General features: G+C 45.2%; 1 protein-coding gene across 2 annotated transcripts in view; it reads right to left on the minus strand.

Annotated features, from left to right (window-relative positions):
• Window positions 1–3,633: 3,633 nt before the first annotated feature.
• Window positions 3,634–20,820, minus strand: part of ARHGAP36 (Rho GTPase activating protein 36) — a gene marked incomplete at its 5' end in the record, with an annotated part of 29,266 nt that continues 12,079 nt past the window's right edge. The window contains 11 exons of one of the 2 annotated variants that reach the window (XM_079123845.1): window positions 3,634–4,882; window positions 6,677–6,783; window positions 6,907–7,004; window positions 7,215–7,391; window positions 7,561–7,709; window positions 8,201–8,351; window positions 8,578–8,633; window positions 8,835–9,027; window positions 9,274–9,509; window positions 9,986–10,051; window positions 11,232–11,390. In XM_079123845.1, the coding sequence (XP_078979971.1) occupies window positions 4,725–4,882; window positions 6,677–6,783; window positions 6,907–7,004; window positions 7,215–7,391; window positions 7,561–7,709; window positions 8,201–8,351; window positions 8,578–8,633; window positions 8,835–9,027; window positions 9,274–9,509; window positions 9,986–10,051; window positions 11,232–11,390 (1,550 nt within the window). In that variant the 3' untranslated portion in view covers window positions 3,634–4,724. Of the gene's footprint in view, window positions 4,883–6,676; window positions 6,784–6,906; window positions 7,005–7,214; window positions 7,392–7,560; window positions 7,710–8,200; window positions 8,352–8,577; window positions 8,634–8,834; window positions 9,028–9,273; window positions 9,510–9,985; window positions 10,052–11,231; window positions 11,485–20,820 lie in introns of those variants that run through there. The other variant, XM_079123844.1, reaches the window with a different exon arrangement.

Consider the following 20,820-nt stretch of genomic DNA (forward strand, 5'->3'; position numbering starts at 1 on the left):
GAGAAGTTAAGTCAGACAGGTGTGAGGCCAGGGTATAAGGGATGGGTCTTCTGTGTCACCCAGGAGGAGGGCAAGACTTGGAGTGTCAAGTCCTTTGAGTATGGGGATGATAATGCTCATGTCTATGCACATTCTCAGCCCCAGTTCCATAGTTAGTTGTCTGTACTAGGAACATTAAGATCAGGAGAAATTTTTGGTTCACAGGCCAGAAAGTGAAGGGAATGTTTTGAAACAGTTTGCTTTACTATTTATTTCTTGGTTTTAGTTGAGTGAGAAAAGCACAGGTAAATTCTTTGACACAAACATGCATTGTGATATCCTCAGTCATTTGTTTTGGATTGGTGTCAACAAGTAAGCTTTGGTTTTCTACCTATATATATATATTTTTTTGTACTGGGGATTGAACTCCTGGGTGCTTAACTTCTGAGCCACACCTCCAGCCCTTTTTATATTTTATTTAGAGAGAGGGTCTCTCTAATTACTGAGGCTGGCTTTGAACTTGGGATCCTCCTACCTCAACCTCCCAAGCTGCTGGGATTATAGTAATGCACCCTGTGCCTGGTTTATTTTAGTATTTTCACCTCTCACAAAATTCTGGAATTGCAGTCAGGATGACTGTCTGAACCATACCTCCAGATCTCTGGTCTTGGGTAAATCATTTGCCAGACTGAGCCTTAGTACAACCACCATATAACAAGAACGTGGAAATGGATAAACTCTACATTTTCCTCTGGCTCTACTATCTGTAGAACCAAGATACAACAGTTAGGATCTGATGGAAATATCACAATTTTTGTCTAACATTAGGTTCTCCTACCTGGAAAACAAAACCTATATGGAAGAAAACTGAAGTTTACTTGTTGAAAGTGCAAACCCCAATCCAAAATAAATGACTGGGGACATCACAATGCATGTTTGCGTCAAAAGCCGAATCCTAAGATGAATGAGCTAGTATAATCTAATATTTAAACAATTCAGCTTTGAACACTGGCTATTTTTCTACTAACCAGCTGTATAATTTGTGCAGGTTATTTAACCTCTGTATCATTTTCTTCAAGAATTAAATGAAGATGACAGTAGCATGTATCTCATAGACTTATTGTGAATATTAAATTAAATGATACATGTAAAGCTTTTAACACACTGCCAGACACTTTGGAATAATGCGTTAACTATCATTATAATCATTATAAGATTATTATTATTCTTATAGGAACCCATGTCTGCTGTTTCTAAAACTCTATGGAAGGAAATATGTTAGACCAAACAGTATAAAAATAAATGACATACATCATAACACTTTCTAGGGCCATATCCTTGACATGGGAAAATTTCAAGTGTGTTATGATGTCATGAACTTTCAAGAAAGTTTGGAGGTCCCATCAATCATAGAGTAGTAAGTTTTCCTCTTACCCTCATAAGTCATGTGTCCCTGGATGTTTCTAGGCTTTCCTTTTGCGCCTATTCAGGAGGACTTTCTCAGCTGAGAACATTTAGTGGTTTCCCCCTTTATTACACTCCCTTCCCATTTGAGACCATTCTTCCCTGCCCCCCACTCCAGTGCCAGGGATTGAACTCAGGAGCACTTAACCACTGAGCCACATCCCCAGCCCTTTTTACTTTTTATTTTGAGACAGGGTCTCGGTGAGTTGCTTAGAGCCTTGCTAAGTTGCTGAGGCTGGCCTTGAACTTGTGATCCTCCTGCCTTAGTCTCCCCAGCCGCTGGGATTACAGGCATGCACCACTGCACCTGGTTTAGAGACCATTCTTAGACATCATTCCTTATCCTGTTTCTACCTCATCCAGCCTTAAACACTGTACTTTGACACTTTCATCCTCTTCAGTTAGAGCCCTTGTCCCTTTATCCTTTATTCCCTTTACTCCCCTTTAATCCCCTTCTACTTTATTCCATACCTCTCCACCTTTACTCCGCGTCACTTCCTTTATTCAACTCCACACCACTCCATCCCCTATACTACATCTTACCCCTTCCCTTTTTCCACATCACCACCCTTTTCTTCCTTTCCCACGTTACCCACCCACCACATACATCTTTCCATCTTCTTCATTCCATGTCACCCCTTCTCTTTACCACATTCCCTCCATTTATTTCACATCATTCCTTGACTTTTTCACAAGTTACCCCTTCCCCTTCACCCTATATCATCCCCTCCTCTATATTCCACATTACCACTTCCTTTTATCCCATGACACCCCGTCTTTATTCCACAGCACCTGCCCTTCACCCCATATCATCCCTCCTCCTTTGATATACGACCCCTCCCCTGTGTCCCATGCTACCCTTCTTTTTATTCCACATTATCCCTCCCTTTACCCGTTATCTTGTTATCCACATAACCCTGCTTTTGTCCCATGCCACCCCCTCTTTATTCCACATTATCCCTCCACCTTATCCCATGCTACCCCTCCTTTACTGTCATGCTCCCCTCTTTGTTCCATATCATCCCTTCTCCCCTGTAACCCCTTATCATTATGCCACACAGCACATATTTATTCCGCATTGCCCCACCCCTTTATCCCGTCATCCACTCCTCTGATCCACCTGAACCCTCCCCTGTACTCCATTTCACATTATCCCCCCCTCCCTTTATCCCATGTCATCCCACCACTTTCCTTTCCCCCATCATCCCTGCCTCTATATTTCACATGACCCCTCCCCCTTTATCCCATGCCACCCCTTTATTCACACTATCCCTTTGTCCCATCACCCTGTTTTGCTCCAGGACACCCTTCTCTTTACTCCACATTATCCCTATCCCTTTACGTCTCACCTCTTTACTCCACTTCGCCCCTCGCCTTTATCACAAGCCACCCCTTTATTCCACATTATCCATTCCCCTTATCCCATCATGCCCTCTTTGTTCCATATGACCCCTCCCCTTTATCCCATATCACCTCTCCTCTCATTCCATACAAACCCTTCCCTCACTAAAGTCATCCCCTTTACGCAGTATCCCTTCCTCTTACCCCATGTCATTCTTTTCCCTTTACCCCATGATACCCCCTCCAAATTCCACGTTATCCATACCCTTAACCCAAGTCATTCCCTCCCCTTTATCCTGCCACCCCCTTTTTTGTACTAGGGGTCAAACCCAGGGGCACTTAACCACTGAGCCACATCCACAGCCCTTTTTTATTTAGACAGGGTCCCACCGAGTTGCGGAGGCTGGCTTTGAACTCACAATTCTCCTGCCTCCTCGCCCAGTCACCCCCTCCTGTTTGCTTCACATTATCCCTCCCATCTATCCCATCATATCATTTGTTCTGTGACCCCTCCCCTTTACCCCATGTCACCTGCTTTATTCCACATTATCACATGCCATCTCCTTTGCTGTATATTGCCCCTTCCTTTATCCAGCCACCCCTTTATTCCACAACCTGCTTTTATCCCATGTTCCATTCCACATCATCCCAGCCCTTTGCCCCATGCCACCCCCTATTTCACGTCACCCTTCCCCTATATATCATTCCCTGCTGTTCCACATCACGCCCTGTCACCCCATTCTCTTCCATATATCCTCCCTTTTCTGCCTCCTTTCTCCTTTAGCTAGTTATATCTCCCTATTCACCCCCCAAAATTAAAGGGGAAAAAAAAACGCAGTAAGCCATGAATATGCTGCTGTCACAATACAGATGTTTATTAATGATTAAATGCCAGAGAAGTTTTAACAATCACAAATCTTCGAGCTCTGCGGTTGTTATCCATCGAATGATCAATTTCTATCCCTCAATACAATACATTCTTCATTCTATGGACCTCAGCAGTTGTTACCCATCAATATCAGCTGTAATTTGGATGTCATACATAACCCATATCTGTGTGTTACCAGAGCATGTCCCGCAAATTTGTACCGTCCTGCATAGAGGAACTACAGAGACGATAGAGAAGAACATTTGTAATCAGGTGACTTGAACTACTTGGAACTATGTGTCTGTACCTAAACTAGCCGTTTTGCTGACAACGTGGTGTGAATACCAGCCGTCTTTAAAACAGATCCAGGTACTAAAATCTAATTTTTCCTCTAAGTTTTGACCCCAGAAAAGCTAGTCAGGCTTACACTTGAGGTTTCCCTGTTGGTGTGACCTGAGCAAAACTGCACAGAATTTGGGAGTGGCTTTTTGATGAGCCATCAGTCTTAATAATTTGGGGGGGTTAGGGGGATCCTGAGGCGGCGGAGTTGCTGCGGGGACACGGCTATGAGTTGGTGTGACATGGTTTAGCTTTAATTGTCAGCTGTCAGTAGGCTGACCTAACGTTCCAGCATGCCTCTTGAGGGCCTTTCCAATAGAGCTCTCGGGAGGAGGGGCGGAAAGTCAGGAAAAACATGCAATCCCCTTTGGGGGAGGGAAAGCACCTCGAGATTTGTGAGCTTCTCTGGGACAGGTGTTTACCACAAATGTAACATCAATTAAAGGAGGGCTGCAGTGAGAGAAAGCCAAGACCAGGGGTAAAAGAGAAAGGCAAGGTAGCACCAGGGAGCCTGGGCATGACACAGAAACATCTCTGCTTTTACCAGCTGAGGAGACCAAGCATCCCCAGTGAAGGGGCTGGCAGTGTATTGGGAATTCCTATCCTGACCCGAGCATCAGGTGGAAATCCTCTCAGACCTTTATTTTCAAGACTCTCCTTAGTGTTTCCTGTGACATCCCAGGTCTACCCCCACCCTTTTCCCCTGTCCGGCACCTTAAAGGAGGAAAAACACCTAAGGAAAGAAGTAGCCGATGCCAGTTTTGGCCTCCTTCTCCCGGGGCACACGGAGCAATGGGCGGTCTTGCTCCGGAATGGGAGGGTTACCCGCTCCTTCCTCATCGTCATGGGAACGGGCAGTGCCGGGAGGCACGGCTGGCTCCTCAGAGGAACCTGGAAAATAGTTAACAATGTTAACTCCTAGACATCAGATAGCACCCAAGGCGCGCAGACCTAATTTGGGGTTTTAAACAGCACAAAAAAAAAGAAGACAGGGCAGGTATGATTATCCCCATTTCACATGTAAGTAAGTTGCAGCTAACAACACAGATTTCTAAAGCTCTCACCACTGTGGAATCTGAAAAGTTAGGTTAGGGAACAGAACAAGGTAGAGACCCCATGCTCAGAGCAAATGAACACCACCACCACCACCACCACCACCAGGGACACGGGGAAGAGGGTGACCTAACAACCACCACCATACTACAAGGAGCTTGACTAATTTTACCAAGCAAATGAGTAACAAAGCTGGAGCCGGAAGCTTACAGCACTGCATAAAGAGCACAAAGTAGATGTCACTCTTCAATGACTTGGGGCTAGGCTGAGACTTTTTAAGGACAGTGTTATCTATAGGAGATATAACATCTGAATCTTTATGGAACTGAATTGCCTTTGGACTCTGAACTTCTTTAGGGTCGACATCTTTAGACTTTGGGACTTCTTCCACATTCATGACTTCAAAATTGACAGCCACAGCTGGTGGAGGGTCTGGAACTGTACTGTAAATGGAGACATCTTCAGTCTCAGGAGTCACAATGTCAGTTTCATCATCTTCAAAAGCCTGGTCTTTCTGAGAATCTGGGATTTCTTCATGAATCTGGGTATTCTCAGGTTCTGGGGTCACACTAAGAACTAAGTCTTCAAGAGTGGGGTTTTCCTCAGTGTGTGTGTTTCCACTGACCTCAGAGGCTTCTTTATGTGCTGGAACTTCCTCTGTATCTGAGGTTTTGCTGTTTGGGAATGCACCCACATTTGAGGATTCTTCCTGACCTTGGATTTCAAAATCAGTGATATCTTCAGGGCCTGTGATCACATGGATAGCCGGGACCTCTTCAGGGTTAGGGTCTTCAGAGCCTGCAATTCTACCGATTTCTTCAGCACCTGAGGTTTCTTCATCATTTGGGACCACATGAAGAGCTGGGACTTCGTCAAAAGTTCGTTCTTCGGAATTTGAAATCCCACTGACTTCTGAGAATTCTTCCACATCTGGGGCTTCACCAACAGCTGGGATTTCTTCAAGACTGGGTTCTTCAGAATCTGTGGTTTCATTGATATCGGAGGCATCTGCATTGTCTGAGGCTTCCTCATTACCTGGGACTTCAGCAGCTTCTGGGATTTCTTCGTCATTTGGAATTACATTAAGATGGGAAACTTCTGCCAGGCCAAGATTGTGGTGGTCTTCAAGATCATGGTTCAGATTTCCTGCAGGGTTCAAGATTACTTGCACATGTGAGGGTCCTTCAGGTGCTGGGACCATGTCAAAATAAGGTATCTCTTCAAAGTCTGGGATCTCAATGAGTTCTGGAATTTCATCAACAGGTAGAATATCGTCAAGAGGAAGAAGATTATCAAAATTCAGGGTGTCGTCATCATCATCGTCATCATCATCATCATCACCATCATAATCTTCTTCGTCAAGCTCTGGTATATCTTCAAGGTGTGGGCCTGGAATTTCAAGGTCATTTGGGAGCTCAAAACCTTGATTGTCCCCAAAGACTACTTGATTGAAATATTCAATTGCTAGCTCTTCATTGAATGACAAATCTTCCTCAGAGGACTCATCTTCAGCAAGGACCTGGTCCTCAGCAGGGGCCTGACCCTGAGCAAGGCCCTGACCCTGAGGAAGGCCCTGACCCCCTGCAGGGAACTGACCTTCAGGAAGGCCCTGACCTCCTGCAGGGAACTGACCTTCATCAAAGGGCTTGCTCTGACCAAGGACAGCAGCCCGGGCTTCAGCAGAGGTTTCCACGGGATCAGAAAGTAAAGCATCTTCTTCCATCTTGATGCGTGCGCTCCTGGATGGAAAGGAATATTGAAAAAGTAAGTTATTTTGTACTTGGATTAATGTAAAAATCATCTGGAGTTGGAAGTGTCCCCATAGAATAATGTGCTTCAGGTTAAATGGAAAAAACACTCACTGGATCTTCCTCAAATTCCTGCGACGGATAAAATCAAGAGCTTCAGGACTGGACTTCCACACACGCTTAGCAACCTGCCTCTGAATATGAGGTGGCACCTGAGGGTAAAGTCAGCAACATTAGCTTTTATTGCTCGGCACCTTTTCATTTATATGTCTGTATCAGGTACCCTCACGGCCATCTAGTTTGGAAGGAAATTGTAGACTGGTGACTTTGTGGCTGCCTTCTTTGGTGTAACCACATACAATTCTCCCTTGCCTGGTGAACAAAAGAGTACTGTGTGAAGTGTACCCCAAATTTCCACCTACCTGAAAAAGAATATCCCAGTTATCAATCATGGCACGGACCACATTGACTGAAGCAACATAGTGGTCAATTCCCAGTCTTGTCTTCCGGGTCTCCCTCTTGCCGAACTTGCCCTTCTTCAGGAGAGCAGATCCAAACACTAGAGCCAAATTGGTGGAAGTCATGCGATTGCCAGGAACCTAGGTAGAAGAATGCAGAAAGTGACCAACCTTGAGACAATATTAGAAGCTGTATAAATGGATATACTTTACTTTTGTTTTTCTATCTTTTTTTAATCACTACATTTCCTCATACACTTGCACATGTCCCTTAGGACAGTTCTCACTACCCTTTCCCTGATCTTTTTACCAGTTGTCCATCAAGGCCAATTGAGTCCTCGCAGTGCTCAGTGATTTTATGCAGGGCCTTCAGCAGGCGCTCCAAAGTATCACTGTGGCATGGTGGCATCAGGTAAACCAGCAACTGCAGGGCAGAAAGCTGATCCTGGGGCTTCAGAGCTGGAAAAAGAAAAACAGGGACAAGCTTAGGGGGCTAGCCTTGGCAGCAACCTAATGCCAAGGAAGATGACCTGTTTCAAAGTTGATGATGGCCGTGCAGAAACTACCTAGGCCACTTGCCTTTACTTACCTTCAAAGATTGAGTTCAGGAACCCTGAAAGTAAAAAGTGTTCCCCCCATGAAAACCAGACCTCTATAGAATCTGGGTTCTTCTTTGCCCTGAGAGGGTATAGTTTCAAGAAACTAGAGAAATTCCCAGGCAACAGATTTATAAAGGAAAAACAGGAGACAAAGTAACCTGGAGACAGTTTTTTTAAAGATTTTTATTTTTAATTGACATTTAAGTGTATATATTCTAGAGGTGTTTTTCATCTTCTGATGTTCTTTGACTTAGGTCCTTGGGGGTCCTGCATCCCCCGTGGGGGTCACTAGCCCCATAGACCTCTGACATTTCCTTCCCTTGCCCCAACAAGGGAGGGCAGAAGACTTACTTGCAGTCAGAAGAAATGACATGTACAGATCGTCTGGCAGTAGAGAGTCCTTCATGTCACGGAAAAACTCCTTGAGGAGTGCAGCAACATCATGTACGTTCTGATTGTCATCCAGCACTACGTCCAGACCTTGATCAAATTCTTCACGGAGCTACAAGGGAAAGGAGACATGGTTTGTCCTGCCCACCACGGGCTCCTTGGTCATTCCTTCACTAAGTCCCAAGCTTCAGGGAGATAGCTGGCAGAATACTGTATGTTGCGGACTAGAAAGAAGACCTTTCCACACCAGTCACGAAACCACTGTCTTGTCTTTGGGGGAGACCCCACTTCCATGTGCATTTACTTAACCAAGAATCAAATGTGAACAGTCAATTTACCTCACGCACTCTCTGCACCGAGTACTCAATGGTGAAAATCCCCACTGTGCTTAAGCCTGAAAGAAAAAAAAGCAGATGATCCTCAGGATCTGACTCCTTTCCCCATGGTGTTTCTCTTCTCCTTTCTTAGGAGCTGCACCCCAACCCCCAGGGTCAGGGCAATGTTATCCAAGCCCTTGGTCCCACGATCTATTTCTAGAACATCCTTTCTCTTTAATTGCCTCCTTTCATAAATTAACTATTTACAGCTCCCTTACCATGTTTCTCAATGAATTTGCAGCAAGCCTCAACAACCTGGGGGATTTGTTTGGCAATCGGGTTGAGACTCATCTTCCTTTTGGATCCCAGAAGTCGCTGGCCAATAGGAAATGAAACCCTTGAAAGTTGTAGGGTCTGCAGCAGCAGAGCCCCATCCTCCAGCTCAGCCAGACTATCCACAGACACTGCACCCTATGGAGAAATTCAGACTATATTAAAATGGGGAAGGAGGAGGTCTGGATTTAGACCCGAGTACTGCATGTGACATTCACAACAGGAGAGATTCTCTGTGGCAAGTCAAGCACACTCTTCCAGAATGTTCGGTTTACCTCCCAACTCCCCCCCACCCCATGAGGACACAGGCCTTGACCCTCCTACCCCATATCACTGCACATCTCAGGAAGGGCCGCTGTCTGAAACCTGGTAGGGTTAACTCACTCTACGCCCACGGCGAGTGAACTCCCGGGGCAGGGTGGGCTCATTCCGCCTGCGACTGAAAAAGCGCCTGATGCGGCCAAACATCCTTTGCACCACGTTTCCCCGACGACGGCCCGCAGCCTGGCCGGTGGCTTCTTCAATCTGCATCCTGGCTGTCAGTTCTTGATGTTTGCGCCGGGTAAGCTCGTTCACCAGTACCTCTTCCAGGCGAATGCCAAACGTCTTGAGAGAGACGTCTGGGGAATCAGGGAGAGAAAGAATGAGAAACCTCAAAGCCCCGCCGTGCTTATATTGGGAGGAACCGCAGGGACTGCCACCCTCCCCCAAGAACCGCCAGCAGTCAACCCCACCCCTTCCCACCGCAGTGCCCCTCCCTGGGGAGCTAGCCAAAAAGACCCTGCAGTATTTACAGAAAAGTATTCAACACTCAACTCATCCCCACTCAACTACCCCCAAGGGGCTCAAGATCCTGCCAGGGGGTGACCACCTTGAAACAAGGAGGGTGATCTCAGGCTGGTCTGGGAGGACCGCCTCACGCGCCTCAGCTATTGAACCATTTCCTGATATCACCCCCTGAGGGGTTTCTGGGAGGGAGGGGGAGTGACTTGGCTGCAGTGGGCCCCGCCCAGTCTCCAGCAGCCAGGGGCACACTATGGGAGGGAGGGGTACAGCACCCTATTTCTCGCCTAAAGAAAATACAGAAGCCCCTCACCCCTCTCTTGTCCTCTCAGGATCATAAACCACTTCTCCAAGGTGTTGGGACGGTCAGTGGGTAGAGCTACAAGAGAAAAAGAAAAGAAACGCACACTTACATACAAATAGGACTTAGATAAGTGACTCAAACATGGCCATACATTTATCTGCAGCTGGGAGGGGGGGAGAGGGGAGAAGGAGCTCGTTCCAGCCCGCGATAAATATTTTGAATTCTCCCAGCCTCAGTTTCCCTGCCCGGCAACAGGACCAATCTTATCTAACACAGAGGAAAACTCTAAGAATTTCACCAAACCAGTTAACCTAAGGCGCATCCTGCTACGCAACAGCAGTCTCTCAACACAACACTCGAAACATAAAATTCAGGGGCGCTCAGGCGCCTGGATCACGCAACAGGCGAGGGGAGGGGCTCCGCCCGCAGCGCCACCGAGAGTAAGGGTCGCGAAGTTACTGCGAAGTGCTCTAGCACCCAGGTTGCCGTCGGCTCCCTGCGCTGCGGCGGGAGAAGCGGCGGCACCTGGCTGTCCCCGCGCTCCAAATCCCACAGCGGCGGCCACCCGCGAGGTCTCCTAGCCCTTCACTTCACTCAGTTCGGGCTGCACCCGTGGTGCGCACCTAGAGACCCCACCACCCCTTGCACTGTCCAATGCTGCTAAAGTGCCCCTTGGCCGCGCAACCTCCCCTACTCGGTGGCCAAATCTGCGCCGGTACCCCAGAGATCCTCCCACCCCACCCCCAGCAAGCTCGAACCCGGTCGGCGCGGAGTCCCGATGGCTGCTAGCTGAGGTGGGAAGCGCTCACAGCGGCTTCTGCAGCCACTTCCCCCCCCCCACCCCTCCCGCTCTTCTCCTGGTTTGGCACGTGTCTCTCACTGTCTCTCAAACGCGTTGTCTCTCTGTCCCAGTCCTCTCGGAGTATCTATCCTTCGGCACCTTAGTCGCTCTGCCGGATTCTGGAAACGCACCTGCACCTGGCGCGCGCTCTTCACCAGTGCTCACTACAAGTCAGTCCCTGACCCCCGCCTATTTGTCTTACCGCCCCTCGACCCCCCAGGCTTCCACCCAACTCAACTAATCTTTACCTGTTTTGCAATTCAATAGACAGCCTTCAACTCCCACTTCCTCAGGCGCCAGGGGATTAGACCAGGCGCCAGCCCCTCACCACCCTCCGGACCCCACATCTGTCCATTTTGCCCCGGGGGTCCACTCGCCCGAAGGCGAGGACGCCACATTCGGGGTACAGCTCACCTCTATCAGGTCGGAATTCAGAGAGGAAATGCCTGGCCACGAGTTCGTGGTAAGCAGTCTCTTGCAGCTTCAGACGCTCCAGCTCTGAGAGGCTGTGTATTGACACCATCTTCATCCTTCGGTCCGGATTGTGTCCTGGGGCTCCTCCCAGGACGCTCACTAAAAAAATGAAGGCAGACAACAACAGCAAAGTGGGCATGATTCTGGGGCACCGTGTCCTTGCTGCCTTCAGAAAAGGAATGCAGCCACCCATTCTGGAATCGGATGATTATCAAGGCTGCATCATCCAATTGTCACTGGACCTGGTGGAGGGAACTATGGGGGGGGTTAGATGGGGAGGGAAAACTGGGAGGCGGCTTCACCCTCAAGCAGGGCTGCCTCTGGTTGCTTATTTAAAAAAAAAAAAAAAAAAAAAAAAAACAACTTAAAAAAATCAGCTCTGAACAGATAGTTCAGAAGAGAAAAAAACCTAATTAGGAAAAAAAAAAAAAGAAACAGCCTCACAATTTTCTTTAGAAAGCACTTTTGAGACAAGAATTAGTATTTTCTATTAATTAGAACACTGATAGTTTTTTTTTTTTTATGATATACTCAATGCTGTCAGGGTTGGGTAAAAAGAAGGCTTTTGTCTAGGCTGGGAGCAATGTAAATTCTGTAAATCTATACAACTATTCCAGAAAACAAACTGGACACATGGGTGTGGAACCAAAGATTGTCCCCAGTCCCTTTGACCCAATAATTCCCCTTCTAGGAATCTATTCTAATGAAATCTTCCTACAGACAGGAAAATCCATATGCATATGAGCCATAATAGTAAAAATTTAATAGAAAAAAACTACCCCAGCAATGAGATTAGTTGTACAAATTGCATAATTTTATACTATAATCATTATGTAATCATAAAATGTTTACGAAGAGCCTTTTCACAAATACAAAATACAGAATTGCATCAATTATGATTACAACTACGTGAAGAAAAAAGATGCATAAAAATTAAAGACTAAAAACATGCACCCAAACATTAATAAGGTTTATATTAAGTGGTAATAGTTTACCTTTGTCTTTTCTCTATTTAACAAAATTTGGTCAACTTGATTATATTACTTTTCATGAAAAAAAAAAAATCAACGTCTACCAAAAACATTTCCAGACCATTTTCCATGAGACTCCCTATACAAAATTGGTGATCAGAGAGGTCTGTCTTAGTGTAATGGCAAACCTGTTTTATATGGCCTTTCTCCATGGCCCCCACTATCATTGCTCCCAGGTTGCATAGCATTCCCTTGTGGAGCTCTCCCTGTACCCCACAGCATCCTTTCCTGAAAATTCTGTTACCCATTTATTCTTTCATTCATTCATTAAAAAAGAAATCTATTAATTGCCCACTTCATGCCAGACACTACAGATTGAAAGGATGAGCAAGATAATACTACTCTTCTCATAAAAGATTTAACAGTGCAGTGAAGGAGATACACAGGTTAGCAACAATCTACAAAACCTTGTGATAAGTCAGTCAGCCAAGATATAAACAAAGTACTGTGAGAGGAGAAAGGAGAAAGCATCCAAGTCTGCCTGGAGACAGCAAGGGGGAGAGCATCCAGAGAGAACAGCTTGTACAAAGGCAAAGAGATGGGAGAGGGGTTCTCATCTCCAAGCAATATGATGGCATTGGAAGGAAATAAATCTGGATGGGCAGGAATAAGATTGTGAATGGCCCTGTAAGCCATGTTCAGCAGTTGGACTTTCTCCTGAAGCCAACAGGGAACAAATATAGGGTTTCGGGCAGCAAATGCCATTAGAGTTGTACCCTGGGGAAAAAAAAATCACGGGGAGCCATGAAACAACCTGGTTTGGGTTGAAAGCCTGAAGTAGGTAGATCAACAAAAAGGCAAGGGCTGCTGATACAAGTCAATGTCACTGGGTAGAAGTGACAGGACTTGGGGGAAAAATTGTAATGGAAAGAATTTAAGATAGCTCCCAAGTTTATGGTATGGGTGAATGTATGCTGATTTCTGAAAGAAAAGATAATTTTGGATACAGGGAATTAAATCTTTTTAAAAAGTAGTCACATACTACTTTTCTAAGCTTCCCTTTCCCATGGAATTTTATAATATTATCCTATGTAAAATTTGGAAGAGGCTTAAATTTCAAAGATCAGGTAATATGGCTTTGACAGCCAAGAGGTAGGTAAGGGCTTATCATGCAATAATCTTTAAAAAAAAAACAAAAAAAACAAAAAAAAAAACTATCCTTTTCCCCCCAAAAAAAACACACTCCAGCTTAAATTTTATTTCCAAAATTCTCTTTTGCCTTCTTTAATGGCCAAAATCAAAGATACCAGACAAGCTTGCCAGATAACTGAGGTGCAATATGAGAAAGGATGGAGGATCTTTTTATGGCTTTAAAACTAAGCTAAAAGGAAAACCCTTAGCATGAATTTTAAAGCCCCTTCAACTGCAAAGCACCATCCCCTGGACCCAAAGTGAACACCTAAGGCCAACCACCAATCTGCAACCACAAAGTGACCATTTTAATCAAAGGCACATACAGCTAACCACAGTTCCAGACTAAACCTCTAGCAATCCCCCACTCACAATAACAGGTCCAGAGTCGTTAGTCGAGGGTCTCATACTGACACATAGTCTAGCTCTTTTTAATATCATCCCCCCTCTCCCTTTACCCCAATCCAGTCATTTCTGTACCTGTCTTGGAGTTTCAGCTATTTCTTCTTCTTGAGGCTTACCAGATCTGATCACCCAAAGAGCAGAGCTGGTTCTTTCCTCAAAAACCAGGATGTAAATTAATCCCTCCCCTCCCCAGAAAATAAGGTAAGAACAAACAGTGAAACCTCAAATCAACACCAGCCCAAAAAGGAGAGAGAGAAAAGCCTCTGAGAGATGAGTCAGCCTAGATGCTTACAATTCTGAAGGAAATCAAAGGCCTTAGAATAAACCGTTTGTCATTGCCTCCCTGCTTCAACATATAGGGCTAAACTTAAGAACAGTCATATGCTCCAGTTTTACCAGCAAAATTGACACTGTCTTTCTTACCTTCAACCCTCTCAAGCACCAGTAGGATATAAGACAGAAGCAGAGCTAGGAAGATCAGTGTGCCCAAACAAGAAGCAGATAGGTGGGCTGGGGAGGGGTTAGAAGGCAGGCTTCAGCACTGTAGACAGGCACAAAACAGGTTCTTGGAATTGTAATATTTTACAATATTATTCAAGTCCTCAGGCCTGATATTCCAAACCGAACACAAAGGAAGGCTCCCCATAAAGGACCAAAGTGCCAAGAGACCTCTCTTGCTTCAAAGTGTATTTTCCTTTCCTCTTTAGTACACCATGGCACTAGCCTGAAGTGACCATGAGATCAAAAAGATGCTCCAGAAGGAATATGAAAGCAAATCAGCTCAGTTTCAATCTAGAATTCAAAATATCTGCAAAAATCATTTTAGAAAAATATCTGCACTGGGCACTGGAGATAGAGCCAAAGAGAACATAGCTCAAAGCCAAGCTTTATCATTTCTTGCTGTGTGACTTTAGGAAATTCAGTTGAATTCTCTGGGCCTCTTTGGTCTAGTATATAAAATAAGGAAATGGCATAAAATCCATCTCTGTGGATGTGAGAGCTGAATGAATAACATGATAAGTAACATTAGTTTTTAATAAACATGTTGATTTTGAAGGTTCTTTGCAAAGACCCTGAGTTTACCAGAAAACAGCCTTCAAAAGTAATTATATAAAGATTAGAATTGTTATCAATGCATTGAAGAACCTATCTTGTTCAATGTCTTCTAAATTCGAATTACTTGTTAACGCAGGTAAAGCTACCTGGGGAGATTTGGGAATAGATCTTTGCTCTTCAATTTCATCAGGGTCAAATATTTTTTTAAATCTTAAAAAATTTAGATAAACTGGGCTGGGGCTGTAGCTTAGTGGTAGACAGCTTCCTAATAGCTGTGAGACCAGCCCTGGGTTCAATCCCCAGATCCCCAGCACAGCAAAAAAAAAAATAGTTTGATATTTCAATTTTTATTATGATTAAGCCTATATGTCCCAACATTTGTTTTTCTTTCAAGCTATCTAGTTTGACATCATCAACAAAACAATTTCATTTATATCAGTAAAAGAGCAAAGAAATTAGCCGATAGCAAACTGGAGAATTTGAACAGAGCAGCAGGGCACCCAAATCAAGTCTCCAGCAATACAAAAAAGGGGAAACACCCTTGGGTGGCATCAAGTCTGTTTCACACGTCCTCCCAAAATGCATAGCACAGATGGAGAAACAAATTAACATTAGAAAGGTCACCCGCTTCGACATTGTGAGGACGGAAATGCTCTAAGCTAGGCATAAATCCACAGTCTTCACAATGTGGAGGACTAATTTACTCCACTGCCCCCGAATAGTTAGGAATGGTGCAGTGCTCACTAGTAAACATCTATGAGAAAAAACCAGGGTCTGACTGATGCTGTGGTTTGAATTCCTATAAATTAGGCACTTTATGGCATCGGCAGAATTTTGCTTCGAGCCACTGAAAGACCTTTGGAGTTTCAGAAATCAATACTGCACGGCGCTGGGTGCCCAAAAGGTATTGCATCTATGATATTCAAATATCTACAGGCAGTGACGATGAAGACATCCCCATTAATATATCGCAACGTGGGAAAGAGATCCAGGTCTGGGGATGAAAACATTTGGGCACCAATTTGGTCGCTGATACATGACCTCATTCATCCCTGAGCATTAATGAGTTAGCCTTTAAGTTGTTATCCCATAACCTCCATTTCAGCAAAGGCTGCAGATGCGGCGAACAGAATGACTCATTCTATCCTGGGAGGTGGTGATGCCCCCAGATAATTAAATTTGGGGACAGTATTCTTCAATACATAAAGTTAGACCATCATGCCACAGCAGAAGCTCAAAGTACATGAGAAAACCCTGGCTAAAAAAATTTTTTTCAGGAATTACTCAGAATATTAAACTGGTTTAGATAGAAGGAAACTTAGCCATCACTTCATCTAATACCTCCATTCCACAGTTCCAAAAACTGAGGCTCAAAGACAACAGGGATCTTTCTCCCTAAGGCTACACAGCAATTGGACAGCAGAGCCTGGACAAGAACTCAGTTCTCTTCGGTCTCAAGGCATTTTCTTCTGTCCTATCCACCTCTGCTCTGAATAGCTGCAAGATTCTGCATTGCTAAATAATGAAATGAAAAGAATGTACACATAATCAAAGCCTAATTCCATAAAGCCAGGGGAGGTCATATCTGAAGGCAGGCAGCCACTACAAATTACAACATCTCTGTAAAATAAGTACAGTCGTCATTCTATAGAACGTGGGATGCCCTTTTTAAATTTTATTGACTAAAGAAACAACACAGGCTCAGGATGGTGAAAGGCAATCTTTATGCTATAAACATTGCAAAGGAGAGTTTAAACGAGGCAACGTGCCATCAAATACAGCAAGATGTAGATATTCTCACTATTATCTGCAGAATGTGTCAGGGTGCATAATGGTGCTGGCATTACAAGCTGTGTCACATATATCATCTCCCCCCCCCCTTTTTGGTTGCTGCTTCTATTAAATTGTGGTGGAAGTAAAAAAAAAATAAGATGTTCTATCAGTGGGAGGTAAAAATTTTAATGCCCAATTTGCCTTATTCTTTTCATTTTTCAAAGCTTTCTATATGTCCTTTATGTGCAGACCCAAGCACACAGTAGGTGTTCATTAAGTGTTCATTGGGTGAATCATAGGATTATCAACTGAGGGTTTGAGAGAACATAAAGGTCTGATAATTAAAACAGCTATTCATGATTCATGAATAAATGAATCATGCCACTTTATGTTCACAACAACCCCTGGAAAGGAGGGAGGGTGGAGATTATTTCCCCCCTTTTACAGATAAAAAAAACAAACTAGAGCTCTGGTAGGGTTGTGATTTAGCTAAAGTGGCATAAAAATACTATGGAGGAACATGATCTGCTATTCCTGGGTCAGGCCTTGTCCTTCCCACCAAACTACGGTGTTTCTTAATATTCATCACTAACATTTGCTGCCTGGAAGTGGAAAGGTCCAAGACTACCTTCCTTTCTAAGGAAGTAACTGAATTTTTGAGGTTTTATATATGCTTTTTTGTGACATTCCTTGGGAGATGGGAATAAAGACAAGTGTTTGTGTATTTGAAAAACACTATTATGTATTAATTCTATGACATCTCTCACCTAAGCCCACCCTAACTTTGACAGTATAGCATCCTAGAAAGTTCCAGAGATATGGACTGGGACCTAGATTCAAATTCCAGCCTCACCACATAACATGAAAATTCACACACTCAATTAAGTGACTTGGAGCAAATTATCTCGCTTTTCAGAGCCTCAGATCCATGACCTTACAAAATAATTGTGGTGCCTGCTATGTGCAGCTGTGGTGAAGATTAAGATTAAAAAAAGATTGGGATGAAAGAATCCTCCAAAAGGTACTGTGTTGTACCCAAGGTAAGGAACTCTCCCCGACCCCTCACGAATAGCTGGAAATCAAATAAATTTGAGAGGAAACCTGAACAAAGTTTCTGCTATCTTTCTGGAAATGATATATCTGGTACCCTTGCTGAACAATATTCACTAGCCATCCTGGGAAGGTGGAAATGGGTATTCAATAACTGAGTGGGATAGGATGAACTATTTCTTCAGAGGTTTTCATGATCAGATGCAAAGCAACTATGGGATTTGGGGGGATTAGCCTGGCCTGTGAAATGTAGGGAAAAACCCGACTGGCCCACAGAAGGAATTTAACCCCTACCTTTGTCTTCCATAGCATTTTCAAGCTATACTCTTAAGGATGGTGGAGGGAGGGGACAGCCATCCAGAGTGGAAAGCCCCAGTTCTTGCCCTTGGGATCTTACAGCCTAGTTGAAGGTCACATAAATGTCAAGTGTCTGAGGGACTATCAAGAAAGGCCCATGGGTCTAATATTCTTCCCTGATTTTAAGTGTATTTCCTCTGTTTTGTTCCTTTAAGAAATAAAGAAATGACTATTTCCTCATGCCCACCAGCACTTGGCAGACCCTTCCTCAACTGTAGGTTTTCAGTATGCACCAAGTTCAATTCATTCTTCCCACCTTCTCAAATCCCTGCCCCTTCCCTTCAGAGGCTCTGAGACTCACTCCCTTTCAGATGCATACACATTCCCACTCAGACATCCATCTACATGCTTGCATCTTCACACCCTCAGATATGCATTTACACACACACACACATATATGTATACATCCTCTGTTATATATTATATGCAATGTTATATATTACATACACCCTCCCCAATGTATTCACATGAAAGGGAAAAAGGGAAATGAGTGAATTAAAGGAAAGGTCATCAACCATTGCCTCTCCAGATTCCATCTATGGCTTCTTACAGAGTGGGCATGAGAAAGAACAGTCTAATGGGGACGCTCCCCAAAACCATCTAGACAGAGGCCATGACAAAGAAACCTTCAAAGTTCTCACAATCTGTGCCTGGGAGCTTCCCCCCTCCATCTTTCTCTGCACTCCCACTCTACTGGCTTCCCTTTGCCTTTACATCTTCAACAAGCATCCAATTTTCTGCCAGTTTTCTTTTCCAAAATCCTGAGTGTCTGTCATAGGGAATTGGGGCTGTGAGAGATGTTTTTCCCTGTAGTTTTTATGATAGGAATCACATTTTTAAAACTACATTCGAATAACCATTTTTCTAAAATGCCCATGTCTACCCATCCTTCAAAATTAGACCAATGTCTTGACTATGGTGGAGTGATAAAAAGTCCTAGACCAGGAGGGAGGGAGCCTGCTCAGTCACTAAGCAGCTGGGTGGCCTTGGGCAAGTCAGTGAACACCTCCAAGTCCAAAAACACAACCAGCATAATTTATTATTACCCAGTTTAACAGCACTGTAAAGACACAGCCCTCATGTCTGTAGGGTCCTTGATTATCCTAAAGGACTGAGAGAACTGCAGGACACAGTGCCACACAATTGCTAGCCGCAGTTCAAAAACGCACCCCCCCCCAACACACACACACACACACACACACACACACACACACATGCTCGCCTACTCTTCTGCAGACCCAAAGGACCAGAGGGGGTGGGGTCTGTGCCCACCCCCACTCTTCCACCTAATTGGCCCCTAAGGCCAACTTAGGCCCTTGACCTAGAGCTAGAGACAAGGGGAGGGGGGTGCTCCAGATGCTTCACCTTCCGCCAAGCGGGCTGTCCTCGGCCTCTGGCTGCCAAGGCGCTAGAGAGCATGGCCTTCGGGCTGGGTTGGGTTGCGCTGCACGTGTCCCGCCCCTATCTAGCTCGAAGGAGCAGCGCAGAATCTGCAAAGTTAAACAAAACCCCCCGCTGCGCGCAAAATCTACACTCCGCTGCTAGTCCCCTCGAGAATTCCAGCAATCCAATCCCGCCTGCGAGCTCTAGGTTTGAACCCTTGACTCAAAAGCCTGGGGGCAAGGTGTTCCCGCACTCAGGCCTCCTCTCCCTCAGGCGGGCCCTCGACTTGGAGTGCCCTCGCCCCCCTCTTTCGCCCCACGGTGGGCCGCACTCGGTCCCCTGGTGCCCGGCCCCTGCACTACCTCTTGGCGACTCTCCTGGTCCGGCCAGGGAATAAGAGGCTGCGTGACCTGCTGGTGGGTCCGGCGACGCGGCCGCAGCAGCTAGTCCTGAGACGAGCTGCAGGCGCTGTGAGCGCTTGGCTCTGCCGCGCAGATTCCCCCACTCCCTGTAAAGCTTTCCGCGGTGGGGTAGGGGCTGATTCATAGCAATTTTCTACACGGCAGCCAGCTCAGTGCCTTACGCATACCTGTTTGCTGAATTCCCTGGGCTACTCCCACTGTTTCTCCCCTTATTTAAAACCAATCTCTGTTTCAAGATTCAGCCCAAGGGTCCCTTCTGCGTGCTGCTCTGAATTACCCACCCCTCCCCTAGTCATGCACAAGATCTCAAGTTACAGGTGGAGGAAAGGCAGAGGTGGAAGTTCCGATGGTTAAGAAATTTACCCAGAGACAAGAGCTAATTAGTCCCAGAGCCAAGGTGAAGGCCCAGACCTCCTGGACCCCAACTCAGTATACTTTTTGCTATACCACATTGCTCCCCTTCTTTCCTGAGTCGTGACATTCCAGGGCAGGGTGCATCTTTTCTTGGCCTTTTGCACATAACCACTGGACTTGCCTCTCTTCCTGCTCTTTGTCTCTCATTGACAAGGGCTTCTGCTCTCAAACTCAGACAAAAAGGTCATTTTGTTCAAAGTTCAGTGAGCATCAAGAGCAAACAGCTGACTTCACAAAGTCCCCCCCCCCCCACCTGGCTGGCAATCACAATAACTTCCCCAACCCCCACTCCCTCACACACTATCTTCATTTTTCATTTTCTGTCTTCTGCACCTATCTAGACACCCAGGAAGTCAGAAGGCCATCCTTTAAAAACCTTCCCCAAATCCCCCCTTCTAACCTGCATCCCACCCATCCTATGTACAAATCACCAATCAAACAAAAACACATTATTTGCAAGAGGTAAATATTCTCATCTGATATAACAAGGGCAACGTGGAGTTACAA

This window comes from Sciurus vulgaris (genome assembly GCF_902686455.1).
Source record: "Sciurus vulgaris genome assembly, chromosome: X".
In the NCBI taxonomy this organism is placed as follows: Eukaryota; Metazoa; Chordata; class Mammalia; order Rodentia; family Sciuridae; genus Sciurus; species Sciurus vulgaris.